General features: G+C 36.2%; 1 protein-coding gene and 2 non-coding genes across 3 annotated transcripts; 1 reads left to right on the forward strand and 2 right to left on the reverse strand.

Annotated features, from left to right (window-relative positions):
* The first annotated feature begins 4,018 nt into the window (after nt 1–4,018).
* Nucleotides 4,019–4,092, forward strand: TRNAN-GUU. Its single transcript has one exon. It is a non-coding gene; the product is annotated as a tRNA-Asn (tRNA).
* Nucleotides 4,093–4,188: 96 nt separating this feature from the next.
* TRNAS-AGA lies at nt 4,189–4,270 on the reverse strand. Its single transcript has one exon. It is a non-coding gene; the product is annotated as a tRNA-Ser (tRNA).
* Nucleotides 4,271–5,973: 1,703 nt separating this feature from the next.
* LOC122646621 (ras-related protein RABA6b-like) lies at nt 5,974–7,044 on the reverse strand. The gene is made up of 2 exons (XM_043840208.1): nt 6,773–7,044; nt 5,974–6,466 (listed from the first exon to the last, which is right to left on the reverse strand). Exons 1-2 carry the CDS (start codon nt 6,988–6,990, stop codon nt 6,034–6,036), a joined length of 651 nt encoding a protein of 216 aa, XP_043696143.1. The 5' UTR covers nt 6,991–7,044; the 3' UTR covers nt 5,974–6,033.
* Nucleotides 7,045–15,729: the final 8,685 nt, after the last annotated feature.

Genomic DNA, 15,729 nt, shown 5'->3' on the forward strand with positions numbered 1-15,729 from the left:
AGGTGAATTGATTATCCATTTATTTTACTATTATTAAGAAAATTTATGGTTGTGAGGGGAATTGTTACAAATCAATGTGTGTGAGAGGTCCTGAATATAGAAAATGATTTGTAACAATGCATTCATTGATCTCTTTGTTTACCATTCAAAATTAGTTGGATAGTCAAATGAGTGATTTAATGGTAGGGTTCATTTTGTAATTTCAATATTAGTTATCTTCTCTTTGTGTTTTTTTTTTGTGTGTGGTGGAAAAGAGATTTACTGATTTGAGGAAACATGTGTACAACCTATGGCATCAGCCTTGCAAAGCTAAGAGAGCCAAGGAATGGAATGTGGCCAATCTGTCTTATATACGATCGATATGGCCTTCCTTGCCAAGGCATCAGCTACACCATTGATAGCCCTTGGAATACAAATAAAAGAAATAGAAGTAAACAAAGGAAGTAGCGAAGCAATATCCTGAAATACTGGGGCTGCTTCCAGCGGTGGCACCCTCAAATGGTCTCGACAAAGCTCGATCACTTCCATATTATCAAACTCCACTTCAAGGCCAATGAAGCCTAGCTCAAGAGCATGGTAGAGTGCACCCCTAATGGCCAGGGCTTCACCTTATAGTTAGTTATTCATTGATTTTAATATTAGTTATCTTCCCCTTACAATTAATGATAAATAATGATATTATTTGTAATAATGATTTTGCTACGGATTCTATTTATCCATTGATGTGTTTTTATCGAATCTTTCCTTTATAAGTTATGAATGTAATATTTCATTGTGGTTCAAACCCGAAAACAAACCGATTTAAACCGGTATTAATTCGATCTTGAACTTTTGAAATAAATCGAAACACAATGGATTGAAAATCGAAATAAAATAAAAAACTGAATTTTCTTAACAGTTTGGTTTTGGTCTCGCTTATGCCGAGATCGAAACTGATTCAACCCAATCAAAACTGAACCAAATCGACTGTTTGATACCCCTACCCGTAACCAAACTATTGACTTGGATTTCCTTTGTTGATTGTTATTTTTCATCCCCTTCTATTCTCTGGTTGACTCTAGACCTCTTATGGACAATGTTAATATCCAGATTACTTCCATTAAACTAAATGACATGGCCATTTATTTTCTATGGTCATAGGCTGTGAAAGTATTGTTGGATTTATTGCATTTGATGCATGTGTTCATTAAACCCAATTTAATTTGATTAATTAATTAATTATATTTTTATCTTATGTGTTTGTTGTAATTGTTATATTTTGTGCAATAACAATTAGATGAAAATATAAATACAAGGCACTTTGATGTGTTGAATGTTGATCCATTTGAAAATCTTGATGGTTTCACCATCGGTTGTTTTTTGGCAACAAGAATTTTTAATATGTACTTTTGCCTATACCTGAGCGGTACTTACGAATATATTTATATTTTGTGCGCTTGTGGTGAACCAATGGTTAATATCTACTGGTAAGATTGACTACATACCGAGCGCTCGGCGTATACAATATGAATGCTTAGGTGACATTCAACAAGGTTACCACTGCCTGTTAAAGGAGAACATCTAAGTTAGATGTCTAATTGTGACTGATTGAAACCTTGGGCCTAAGTAGTTATTTTGTAAAGAGTTTGCAAAAGTATGTTTATTATATTATATTAAATTAAATATACTTGTAAAGTGTTGTCAAATTATTTTTGGTCCAGTGACTAGTCATGACAGTCCTTTAATTAATTGCAGTGGGTCCATTTCCACGACGGTGATTTTTGTATCATAGTTGCAAGTCCACTGTAGATGTTAGTTGTGGTGGGAAGAAAGTGTACTGAAAATATCTACCATAGGGGGTTTTCATGTTACGTCTTTTGTAGATATTAGGGGTGTCAATGGGTCGGGTTGGGCCGGGCCTGCCCTAAACCCTGGCCCGACCCTAGAGGCCTTAACCCTGACCCTGACCTTGACCGGACCCTGCCAGGGTCGGGCCGGGTCGGGTTGGTCCTGATTTATGGCACGTCCACATGTCTCATTAGTCCATGTTTTTGTAACATAGGATCTCAACCTGTGGGATAGCTAATAAATATGTTGAAAAAAACGGCGTGTGTATAGACTCTCTCTCTACAATTGTAACGGTGTCCCTTCAATAGGCCTGGAAGCTTATAGGGGCTACAACTAAATAACAATCATGTCAGTGACTCTTTTTATGGCTCTGATCAAAATAGTAGATGATCTATTCTTTTTATGGGTTCCCACTTCATGATGATGACAAAGCTAGTAGTTATCTCTCTACAATTCTCTTTTGGTTTTTTTTTCCTGTTTTTTTTTTGTTAAGAAAATACTTATATTAAGTATATAATATATATATATATATATATATATATATATATATATATACTTATAATTAATACAGGGTTGGGTCGGGCCGGGCTGGACTAGGCCCAGGATCTAAACCCTGACCCGACCCGACCCTGCCAGGGTCAGACTATAACTAAACCCAAACCCGCCCTCAGGGTTGAAAAATCAGGGTCGGGCCCGGGCCGGGCTCAGGGAGGGTTCGGGCGGGTTTGGGGCAGCGGGGCTTTATTGACACCCCTAGTAGAGATGTCTTTTTGTACAATTAAGGATAACTTAAGAAGCTACACTTTAGGATCACATCACTTGACACAGTCTTGTTTGTTAGATTGTAATATCATAAGTAGGCGGCTTCTTCTATTTAAGAGAAGCTTGATACAAACCCTAATTGCACTATTATTGTTTTGCACAATATTCTATTAAAGAAGGGAAAGAGAGAAAAGAAAGTCTTCTTCTTCTTCCTCCAGTTAGGGTTTTTGTTATTTAAGTGGTGCAATCAAATGAAGTTGGTGATCTCGTGTTGGATTCCTTTGGAGGAATGTGTCGCTTGTGCGTTCTAGATACTAAACCCAATATTGATTTGTTTTCATATGTGTTCATCGAAATCCTATCACCGATAATTTTTGTTATGTACTTAGTATCGTACCACTTCTGCCACCGCTTTCAAGTATACATTAATGCCAAAGGTAAATTGGAATATTTAATGTCATCTCCATCATCTATAACTATTGCAAGATATAAAGAGTAGGTGCAGGAGAATGATACTTTGCTTGCATGGCTGTGGAATAACACAGAACTCTCAGTGGCATCCAATATTATGTTTCACACCCCTGCAAAAGGTGTGTGGGATGATTTATAATAGAACTTTTTCCAAGACAAGAATTTGTCTCGTCTATATGACCTATGTGAAAATATTTTTTCTTTCAAACAAAATGGAAAGTCTGTTGGTGAATTAAGGCTTGTGGTGAAACCACACATATTATGTGACCCTTCTAAGGAACTCCATGCTGAGCACAAACTCAAAGTCATCCATTTTGAACCACCGAGAGATCTACGGTGCCCCTCCATGTCCTAATGTGTAACTCAACCCCTTGAGCCACAACATGAATGGGATGAACTTGTGAATTGATGGCCTTGAGCCATCCCATCTCCTTGGACACTTTCAGTTTGAGCTTCTTTGCCTCCTCCCCCGCTCTTCAAGGGTGAAAGGATCTTGGTAAACCACACATACTATGTGTTCAAGAGTTGAATGCGTATCAACCACTCTCTATTGATCTTAAGATACTATGATCTTAACGTGCAAAGGTTACTAAGTTTTTGTCTGGTCTATAACTCCCAACATCTCAACATAATGTAGTGGAAGAGGGGCATGAGGAAGATGAGTATTAGCACCACTATGTTAGAGGCTTCAGTTTTGGCTCCCGCATTGCGATTCATAGCCGACCAAGAGAAAACACCCTCAATCATGTAACTCTATGAGGACCTTAGATAAAATCACAATACATAAGACTGATTTAAAGCATGTAAACTGGAAAATTTCTTGTATGACTTTTTGGTGGAACAACCGGTTGTAATGTAGCAAGAGGTGTAGACACGTTCATTGATCCAACTACGTAAAAGCATTTTGTTTCCTATTCTTACATGCTTTAAATAAATTGTTATGATATTTAGTAATATAGCTGGAATAGCTCAGTTGGTTAGAGCGTGTGGCTGTTAACCACAAGGTCGGAGGTTCAAACCCTCCTTCTAGCGAATAAATTTTCTTTTTTCACAAAACACCCAAACCCAAGACAAGCGCGGCCAAAGCCTACTTAACCGGACCGTTTAGCATCCACAACAAACATAGAACGTGAACGGCAGGATTCGAACCTGCGCGGGCAGAGCCCACATGATTTCTAGTCATGCCCGATAACCACTCCGGCACGTCCACTTGATATGAAAAATATTTTCCAATAAAATTTATACTGAAGAAGTTTTATGCATATTAGGTGTAGCAGTTAGGCAAAATGGGTATATGAAGCTTGAAGGAAATTGGGTATACATGGATTATGGGCCATGCGAATGAAGCTCTGAGCCAACTGCACCTTTCGTCGATCAGTATACCTCACGTTGACTGTTGAGTTTCTCACTGGAATAACCAGAGGCGTTACTCGCCGGAGAAGTCACAGTGTTGCCACCCAATAAATCACATTGACTGCCCTTTAAATTCAGATTTAGGAGTCTAAATGTGACGGTTTTGTCTCATGCTTGAAGGAACTGCATTAATTTTAGCCATTTCATTGTAGCTTTTATTGGTCTATTTTTTCCACTTTGCTAATAATTTGCATTTCTATCATATTTTTCAATTGCTGCTTTGTTGGAAGCTTTCGTTCGTCTAATGTTGTCTTTAATGATACCAGAAATCTGGTTTCAATTGCTGTAGAATACTTTTATTTTTGGTAGAAATTGCTGTAGAATACTTGCAGCTAATACGAGAGCTGAAGCCTTGGCCTGCTTAACCTACCTATCCCTTTTAATTAGGGAGTCTAAATGAAAGGTTGGTCCATCATATATATGAGCAGCACATCTTTATTGTGCCATGTGGAATGATGATGTTGCAATTCTAATAGTTGGATAGATAGACATGGTCTAAATTGGTTACGTGTTTAATTTTAGGCTTAATTTGATTAAATACTCTCCCATGCGTTAGGATTCATCTCCACATATGTTGTGTATATCTATGGTATTCTGACTACTATTGTGCATTCTATCATAGTAATGTTTTGATTTTTCAAATTTCTATTTTGCCACTTGGTAAGTTGTGTGAACTGTAAATTTAAATTTACATGTGAGTAGATGACATGTTGTCCACCTATTCAAAATTTTTTTTGGGCCCCATAATAATCTATTAAAATTTTGGCAAGCTTATAAAGGCTGGCTATTGTAAAAAGTCTTACCAATGCATGATATTTATTTTTCAAAAAGAATAATTTTAGTAATAGTACATTCTTTTTTTTTCTAATCATAAATATATAAGTACACTATAAAATGGATAAAGGGATAAAGAACCCTAACTCGCATAGCGTGGTGTGTACCTACACTCTGACATAGTCATGTGCAGTATGACCGGGCACACCCCTGGTCCTTTCTCCCTTTCCAAGGGGTGTGCTGGTCATTTTGCACACGACTTTGTCTAGGTGTAGGTACATGCCGCATGCATGATTGGTTAGCGTTCTTTATCTATAAATTAAATTACTAATTTAGTGATCTTTGGGGATGGTATTGCAAGAATATTTATTTTATTTCATTAATTGAAGCCACCACTCAATTTTCTCTCCGCAAACTCCATACATAGAATAATGTGAAAGGGAGAAAAAGAAGAAAAAAAAATTGCACATAACGTAAAAAAGTTGATGAATAAATGTTGTCTTATATGATCTACGTAGGATGGTGACATCTAGTTTAGTTAAACCCAAATTAATCCAAAAATAACACGAAACTTAAATAAATTTTCTTTCGTTCTTCAATTATTATTCCCTTGAATTTGCAATGGGCTTCTTGACATCTCAACCAACCCCAAAAAAAAAAAAAAAAAAAAAAAAAAAAAGCAAAAGTGTGTACATTCACCCAAAAACGGAAAAAAAGAAGTGTGTACAAAAAGAATGATATTGATGATATCTGATTCATATATATCTCAAAATGTTATGATTACCTCTAACAACAACCCGTCTGTTGGGTCTGATCTGACACTGGATCCAAGTGAAGAATTGTTTTCCCTGTTGTGGGTGTGATAGTTTGAGCTTGACTGGTTTTTGCATCCAACCTCTTCTTACTTGTAACTTCATAAATTTGAAAGACGAGTTGTAGAAATGCCTCTTCAACGTTTAAATTCTCCAAAGCTGATGTCTCCATGAAACAAAGACCTTCTTTTTCTGCAAGCCTTTTCCCTTCTTCTTTACTAACTTCTCTGGCATGACCCAAATCAGTTTTGTTCCCAACCAGCACAATCACCATATCAGAATCCCCATATTCTCTTATCTCCCTTAGCCATTTTTCCAGATTATTGAACGATATTCTTTGTGTTATATCATAAACTAGTAAGGCACCCAGTGCGCCTCTATAATAAGAGCTTGTAAATGCTCTAAATCTGTGAAGAGAAAAACAAATTAACTTCAAATTGGTTAATTGGCCAGTTTATGAAAAGAAATTAAAAAAAGAAGAACAGGGAAACGGTTGTTTTCTTGTTCTTGTTTCTCCTTCCAGTGTTTGATGTGAAATATATAGGAATCCATTAGTATAAAAGAAGTTTAATTAGTTGTTGGTTGTAAAGCTCTGGGAATTGTAAATTTAGAACTAGATTATGGACATGAACATAACAAGATAAGACCACAACTCCCAATAGATTTTAATCCAAAGCTAGAATGAAGAAAAGGATTAGGTGAGAGATGTTTACCGTTCTTGGCCTGCTGTGTCCCATATTTGGGTTTTGATGAGCTTGTCACCAGCCTGAGTATTCCAATAAGCGAATTCCACCCCAATAGTAGGCCTCGAATCAAGGCGAAATTTGTCCCAAACAAACCTTGAGAGGAGGTTTGATTTACCAACAGCAGAGTCACCTATGAGAATTGTTTTAAAGATGTAATCAAACTCCTCGTCATCGTAGTACGCCATGCCTGTTACTGAGTTTTATGAAGAAGAAGAAGAAGAAGAAGAAAGGTAAGGAGAAGAAGAAATCACTGAGGTTTTGACAAATAAAGGCATAGAAAAGAAGAGAGTGGTTTGCAAAGGTAAAGATATGAAACTGCATAAAAAGTATGAGCTCAACATACTCTGTTTTTAATTAAACAAAGGGAAAAGAAAGCTATACAGTGCCGTGTCCAACGTTCTCACACGAATTCTCTCTCTCCTCTTGACACTGTCTTTCTTAATTACGTAGAGTCTCACATAAAAAATCTTTACTACACTTTCTTCCATTGGTTTGATGTGAAAGATATCATTTCACATCGAAACGTGGAGATCCCTACCTTGAAGGAAAAAAAAAACACTCATTTTAGTTTTTGTCTGTGAAGGTGTTGAGTGAGGAAGAGGATGGAGCCTTAGACCATCATACGTGGTGTACTACTGGAAAGCATATTTTTGGAGAGGAATTTGTTATTCTATCTCATGGTGTTGCCCTTAAAACTTTCCAACACGTTGCATGCTAATGTGTAGACCGAAAAAAAATGCTAAACCAAGAGGACCCACTGACATGAACCGACCGGACCAACATTTGGTCCAGAGAGGTTAATTATTCGCAACTCATGAGTCATTATCATAGTTAATTAGTTAAAATGTATTTTAATTGTCATTTTTTCCGGTTTTTCGTATTGATCTCATATATACATTTAAAAAAAAAAAAGTGAAAAAACGAAACAAAACAAAGGGAAATATTTAAAGGGAAATTTACACATACCCCCTTGAGGTTTAATGAAAGGATATTTTCAACCCTTAGGTTTGAAAAATTCTACGTACCCCCCTGAGGTTTGCAAATGGTAACAGATAGGTCCATTCCGTCAGTTCATGACTAACACTGTTAAAAAATAGACTTGAACTGATGGAATTGCCCTCACATAAAAATTAAAAAAAAAAAAAAAAACACCTGCAACTCATCTTCCCCAATCGATTTTGGGGAAGATGATTTGCAGGTTTTGCTTTGTTGATGCACTGATTCAAGGAAAAAACCATTAAAATTGGGAGCTTCCAAAACTAAATAAATGAATTGAATCTCTTCACCCCTTCATTACCTCTTCTCCTTCTTCTTCTAAAACCTAATCGAATTGCTGCTCCACCATCGCCACCTACTATTTAAGCAGTCGTTCTATCCTGGATTCAAGATCATTGTCTGAAATATCTTTCTCCATCTTCACCAAAAATAAAAAATGTCATTCTCCATTCCAGAGGGTCAGATCCAGTGGGAGAAGATATTTTCCCTTCACAAAAAGTGGGTCCTTAATGGTTTGTTTGTATCCTTCGATACAGTCCATAAGTCCCATTCCATTCTGAGCCAAGAACTGTAAAGCCGAGATCTTTTAACCGGCGAAAAGGGCAGCATCACTGGAGATCTGACACTGTAAATTTTTACTAGCTAAGTGGTTTTCCAATATTTGCAGGAATCTCGAATTTCATAAAAGGGATAAGTCTTCCTTGGTTTTTTAGGCTCTCTTCTGTTCTCTTTTTCCCACAAATTGAAAGGAAAAGGGACGAAAAATGCAATCTTTGCTTTGGATTTTTCAAATTCTGAAATCTCTGCGATCGCTTCGATTGACCTTCCCAAATCCTCTGCATAGAAAACCTTATAGCTAATGGCGACTTTTTCTTCTTTATCTTCCGCCAGGTGCTGTTTCCTGTCAAATTAACCCCTTGATTTTTTAGGTTGTTGAACCTCGAGTTTGTTGGCTGGTTCCAATAGAGATGGGTTTTAGTACTTGAGTCCAAAATTTATGCTCGAGTGAACCTCATAGCATGGAGTTCTTCTCTTCGAGGTTTGGAGCTACCGCCTAGTCTTTCATCGAGGAAGAAGAAGAAAGGTTCTTCTATTTCTTAATCTCTAATTTCTAGAAAGGTTCTTCTATTTCTTAATCTGACATTGGCCTACTTCTATCTGTTTTGATTTTTGTGTCAAGCATGGCAATCTTGAAGTTGTTAAATTCTCTCTTTTTTCATGTCTTCACTTCATTCCTGATGAGATTCCTCTTAGGAAGATGAGTTGCAGGTGGAGTGGATTTGAAAATTTTCCCTAATTTCAGTAAGGGTTGAAAGGGTTTTGAAACCTACAACTCGTCTTCCCCAAAATGATTTTGGGGAAGATGAGTTGCAGGTTTTTTTTTTTATTTTTTATTTTAAATTTGTGTAAGGGCAATTCCGTCAGTTCAAGTCTATTTTTTAACAGTGTTAGTCATGAACTGACGGAATGGACCTATCTGTTACCATTTGCAAACGTCAGGGGGGTATGCAGAATTTTCCAAACCTAGGGGTTGAAAATATCCTTTCGTTAAACCTCAGGGGGGTATGTGTAAATTTCCCATATTTAAGACACATTTTACGTTTTGTTTTAATGAAAAAAATGGTACTTATTAAAAATTTTAAATTTTTTTGTTAAAAAATAAATTTAATATTAATATTTAACTAATAAGATATGAACTGATCCCACAATTTATGTGTGCATATTATTGTTTCTTTATCTCGTAATTTCAAATCTTAATATTTAGAACCTCGCCTGTTTTTATTATTATTATTAATTTTTTTTTCATCGTTCTCGGCTATTCCATTTGAATTCTAAGCCATTTTAAACACGTTGTACAAGATAACAAATTTTTGCTCTTCTCATTTTAACTACCTATGGTCATGACTCATGAGGGAGTTAATTGGGTGGGCCCTCGTGGGGCTTTGACGCACCAATGACCAAACCCATTAGGGTCCTTATCATAAGGTTGAGAGTAGGGTAAGGAGGGTCTTGTTTTGCCTGGCCATCACCATCATTAATACTGAAGCAAACATGGCCCAATGAATAGATGGATCAGCTGGCTTAGCCTTCTCTTCTGGGTAAGAATAGGGTTAATGAATTAATTATCTTACTTAACATTAAATTAGTTGCATAACAGATTTTTTTTTTTTTAAAAAGTTGATGAATGGGTAGAACCTCAAATGGTACAAATTGAGAAGTTGACCCCAGAACTTTTTGCATTAGTGTAGTTGTTAGCTAGTCAATATCTTAAAACTGATATGAGAGGGACTGAAAATTAAATAAGTTAATTTATTTTTAGAAGATTTTGTTAAGGACCAAACTCACCTTGATGGTTCAAGCTGAGAATTAAGACACTACACTGGTCCAACCGGATTGCAACTTTTGTGGGTTGGACCACCAAGAGGGTAAGCCAAAGCCCAACCCTCTCCCTAAACTTTAATACAGAAATAATTTTGGCTTTTGCATTCTGGTTTCAGTGGAAGAATCACAACTTGATAGGTACTTTGGGCTAACCTTAAAAATCTACTTAACCATTCTAGGTTCAGTACTTGTAGTGGCTTTGCCTGAGTTTAGCTCGACGCTAAGCCGAAATCTACATTGTTTAGACCAGAACAGATTTGAGGTCATCCCTATCTAGACCTAAAACTCAACTTACACCCCTAATTAGTATCCTAAATGCCGATTACCTGAAATACATAAAGAGATTAGAAGGGCTTTTTTCTTGGGAGAAGGCTCTATTTGTTTTCACTTAAAAATCATGCGAAAGAAATTTTTTCTTTGATAAAATTCATAGTTGTCATGACGCCTAGGTGACTCAAGGCATTAAAAGGTGAAAGAGTGCACAAGAAGACACCAATAAAGCGCTTGAACAACCGCCTAAGGGACGAAGACAACCAAGGCACTTGAACGCCTAGATGATACCTCGACAACTATGGTAAATTAGTAAAATAAAAATAAGTGATTCCTTAATCCTATTCAAATTTATGGGGAAACTGAACTTGGACCTATTCCAAATTCATAGATTGCCCAATTCATCCCTGCCATAGTTAGCACAGTTGCACCCCTAAATGATGCGTACTACCCATTGCTTGCTTGCCCTTTTGAAAGGTCTAGGGACTATAGGGGGTACAGCTGGTGGTGGATATATTTTTTTGTGAGAAGGAAGAAGCCATGCTTTTCATGCATTGGCTGTCTGCCTGTCTGTATCTAAACTGTGGAGCTTAGTTTAGGGATCCAACTTAGTATTTTTTTTTTTTTTTTTGGATAGCTGGGATCCAATTTAGTGAGAGATTTTCTTATGGATAATTTGATACCATTTAAGATGTCAAATAATTTGTGTTCTGTATTTTTTTTTTTAAATTAATAATTTTCTTTTTTCAATGAGGATAAATTCTATCATTTCCCATGTATATTCAAAATATGTTCAAAGCAATGACGGTTTTTGATAAGATATGTCACTTTCATATTACTTTTGAAATCTATTTTTGCTCTTGGATCAAAAGATCTTTTAGAAATAAGACAAAATGACAATTAAAAGAAAATGTCAAGCTCTAAATCCACCTATAAAGGTGTCATTAGACAGAATAAACGTTTGAATGTATTAATAGAATTGTTCCAACAATTTTATTTATTTATTATTAATATTTTTGGAGGGTGGGGGTGGGAGGATAGTAGGATTTATTAAGTTTTTAACTATATATATCAAAGTATATTATGTACATGTGTATACCACGTACACCTAAAACACGAATAATTATCATCTCCAATTCGCAGGCACCTTCAATTTCTCTAATAGGGGGGAGTGAACCCCACCTTGGGCAGTGTTTCCGGGTAGGGGGTAGGGTGATCATTTCCATCCCATGTGAGGAACTGGAGGGGGCTGCGAATTGGAGGGGATAAGCATTCCTCTAACACGCCCTACTCAAGTTCAAGAGAAGAGGAAATAACACTAATTAGTAGCTATAGCTGAAACACCACAACATGAAAATGATGATTTCATATGAATAACTTTAAAAACAAACCCTTAAAACTGGATCACTTTTGGATTTAGCCTAAGAGGAGAGCTTATAAGAATGGTCTGGGATTTCATATCGAACCTAAGATTTATGGCCTAATGGTTCAGATTTTGGTATGTAAATTCGGTCAAAATTTTCATTTCAAAGATAAATACTGAAATTATTGAAAAAATAAATAACTTATTAAATGGGCCATTCTCATTGTGCCACATAGGCAGATTATGTGGTTATTCCAACCATTTGATAGACAAGAAGTGATTTAGATTAACCAGGCATGTGTCAAATAATAATCAAATAACCTACCTTCATGTATGTCCATGCACACCTATAGTATGTTGACGACGACTACTACGCATCTTGTACCGTTCTGATTTTCAAAGCTCTATTTAAATGCAAAAATCTAACGTATTAGAAGGGATCGTGTGGTCTACCTTTCCACATAATTTGGATTCCATTCAATCTACCACATGACGGTGATTGAGTTAACTTGATAAGCATATCAAAATGGTCCCAATTGAAAGGTGTTGCCAAAAAACACTGGTCTGCACTAATAAGGGGCAAACCCGATTATGGGCATGCAAGTCGTTCTTAGTGTTTGGCTCTAGCTTGACGAGCACCGGCCAGCACCAATAACCAACCGTTAAATAACTCGATTTCCCCGATTAACCTGATTAACATAAGCCCAATTATGGACTGCTAAACCCATCGACTGAATAGACATGCTATGAGGCACTATTAACTAAAAGACCGGTAAAGATACAAAACCTTAAATTGGTGGGGACCGATTAAACCCTACTGGTTGCCCATCTTTAATTCTAAGTAAAATGAGATATGTCTGGCCAATTCCAAATCGATTCCTGATTCGATTTGGATTCGAATGGGAATAGATGGAGACCGATCCCATACCCGATTTCGAGTTTCTAAACCTTGATCTCATGAGATGCCCATACTTTGGCATTTTTTTTTTTCTAAAAGGAATATGGTAAGCAATTAAGCATTACAAGTAATACTTGCAAATATAGCTCCCGAAATATTTGAAGCTTAAAATGGGTAATGAAGAGGTGGACGACCACACCATGAACGAGTCTCTCGGATCCAACCCTCTTTTTTTTTTTTTTTTCAAATAGTACAGAGAGATCCATGCGCTAATGATGCCAAAAAGAACACCAAAACCCGAGTCCTAAGGACGACCCTAAGCTTCCACTTTCTGTTTCTTCGAAATTTACAGTTAGAATCAAACACAAAGCTTCAAGAAGAAGAAAGATTACCATCAATCAGAAATGGCAGGGGACACACAGAACATGGCAGAGGTTGAGAGGATCTTTAAGCGCTTTGACATGAATGGCGATGGCCAGATCTCTTCTTCGGAACTTGGTGAAGTCTTGAAACAACTTGGCTGTGTTTCTGATGATGAGATTAAACGCATGATGGCCGAGATTGACACAGATGGTGATGGCTTCATATCCTTCGAAGAGTTCACCAATTTCCACAAGGCTAACAGTGGTTTGATGAAAGATGTCGCTAAGATATTCTAATTAAGCTTTCTTCTCCTAACTGACCAACTCATTAACTCATTGTTGTATGATAGTATGATGTGCTTTTCCATATTCTGAAACTCTCTAAAAATTGTGAGTAGAGAGAAGAAGTGCAACTAAAAGGTATTAAAATCCTTTGCAGTATCGGCGGGGTGGCGATGCACATCCGGCGGCACAGCAAAGGGCATGTGTGTCACTTAACCTCTGCTGTGCCGTTGGATGTGCACCGCCTCCACCAATAGGAGTCTTTTGATACTATTCCTTCTTTTTTCTTTCCTAATTTACAATTTCACATGTGGTGTAATTTTGGTGAAGTAATGTATTTATCCTGTATCATTCATTTTAATCTTTGCTTTCTTACAGGCTTTAAAATATTTCTACAGTGGCCCATTGGCATCATCTAATATGAAACTCTATTTGACTAATGTAAGGGTGTCAATTTAGAATCGAAACCAAAAACCGGTCATTTAAAACTAATCAAATCAAATCGAAAATTTTGATTTTGATTTTGTATAATGAAATTTTATTCTGTTCGATTTCGTCTGGCTTCGATTTAGATTAAAAAAAATTTTTATTTGAACAAAATCAAACCAAATGAAGTTTAATCCGTATAAACAGAACCTAGACCAATCTAAAGATACTAAACCATACAAAACCCTCTTTACCAAAAAAAAAAAAAAAAAACCATACAAAGTCTTTCACTTCATCTCTTTTGCCTTCATTTTCAACTATTGGCTCTCCTCACCACTTTTCCACAGTTATACACTTCTGGTCATTTCTTCTTTCATGCCTTGCTTCCTCAAGGTCAAAGTCTTACACGAATCGAACAAAACCGAATTATCAAGATTGTATACGAACCGACAGAAACCCAATAATGAAAAATTCAGTTCGGTTTCAATTTCAGTTTGTTCTTATTGTGTCCTGAATCAAGCAGAAATCGAATTGAAAAACCAGAACTAAACCAATTGATATCATGGGCATCATATCCGTTTGTCTAAGAAATTTCTTTTATCGTTTTCATCAAATTGGAGGAAGTAAAGGGCAAAAACCAAAAAATATGAAGACTCCGTTTGGTGTAAAAGGAAGATTTTGTCTTGTGCGTGCAAGACAATTTGGACATTTTTACACTCCTTGGTTATCTGACATTTGTAACTCAGATGCCTTGGCGTTGGACACGCTATAATAAATAAGTTCACTTCTCACCACCAAAAAAAAAAAAAAAAAACAAAGGACGAAAGAGAAGTAAAATTGATTTTTATTTTTTTTAAAGGAAAATTTTTATAATTACGTGTTAACTTATTTAAAACTCTAACCATATTTGATAATTATACTTTTCAGACTACATATTTATTTCCATTATGAATCCAATCGATTTGGTTGCAAAATAAAGTAAATTTTAGGCGTAGGAAATTAACACGTTACAAGTGTGGAATGGAATATCCCACATTAAACCAAATATTGATAACTTCCAATTTTTTAATGCAAAACCTGAAGACAACAGAACAGACTCTGAAATAACTAACTGTATGAGCCACACATGGTAGTATTTAAGTGTTGACAAGGACCTTACTAATAATTTTCAACTACAGATGTGAGACTAATTCTGTTAATTAATCTATCTAACCAACAACAGCCCATCCCATCACAATCACCTGACATAAGAGGCTGACCAGGTTGACAAGCAAAACTATTATTGCTCATCTACATACTAATATTTTTTTTTAATTTTTTGGGTGAAAATCTACATGCTAACCTCAACAACAACACAGGTGGATCTATAAACAATGATAGAGACTAAAGAGCTCTACCCAGATTAGGATATGGAAGGCATAGTTCTTGGCATTTCTTCAACATCAATCCAACTGTTCCTGTAATATGTCTCTGACCAGTCTACAGTAAAACTCTACCAAGCAATGCATAGATCCAGTTTAACATATTCAATCAATCAAGGTTCTTTTATTTTAGCAGATGAGAGGAATGCAGGAGGTCACCTAAGTTTATTTCTGGGCTTTATAATCTCTATTGTTTCTAGTCATTCAGCTTATTAGTTTGCCCAGCATAAATGAACCATTAGAATTATAGACCTCAAACTGCAAAATTGCATCTAAGTCAGGATAAGTGCTTCCCAAAATGGAAAAAAGAGACTGTACCTTGAATATGTTGTTCACATGGGGGTGTCTCAATGGAAATTTGTCGAATCGTGAAAGGAGTTTACAAAATTTGCACTCAAGACCTGAAATCAAAAAATCATTAATTCCCTTTATGACTGGATGGTAGATGGAGGATATATACAATCAGAGTTCAGAATCCATCATTTAGACTTCTATACTATTTACAAGTTTTTGCTCATCTTCTT

Source organism: Telopea speciosissima, chromosome 11 (assembly GCF_018873765.1).
Source record: "Telopea speciosissima isolate NSW1024214 ecotype Mountain lineage chromosome 11, Tspe_v1, whole genome shotgun sequence".
Lineage (NCBI taxonomy): Eukaryota > Viridiplantae > Streptophyta > Magnoliopsida > Proteales > Proteaceae > Telopea > Telopea speciosissima.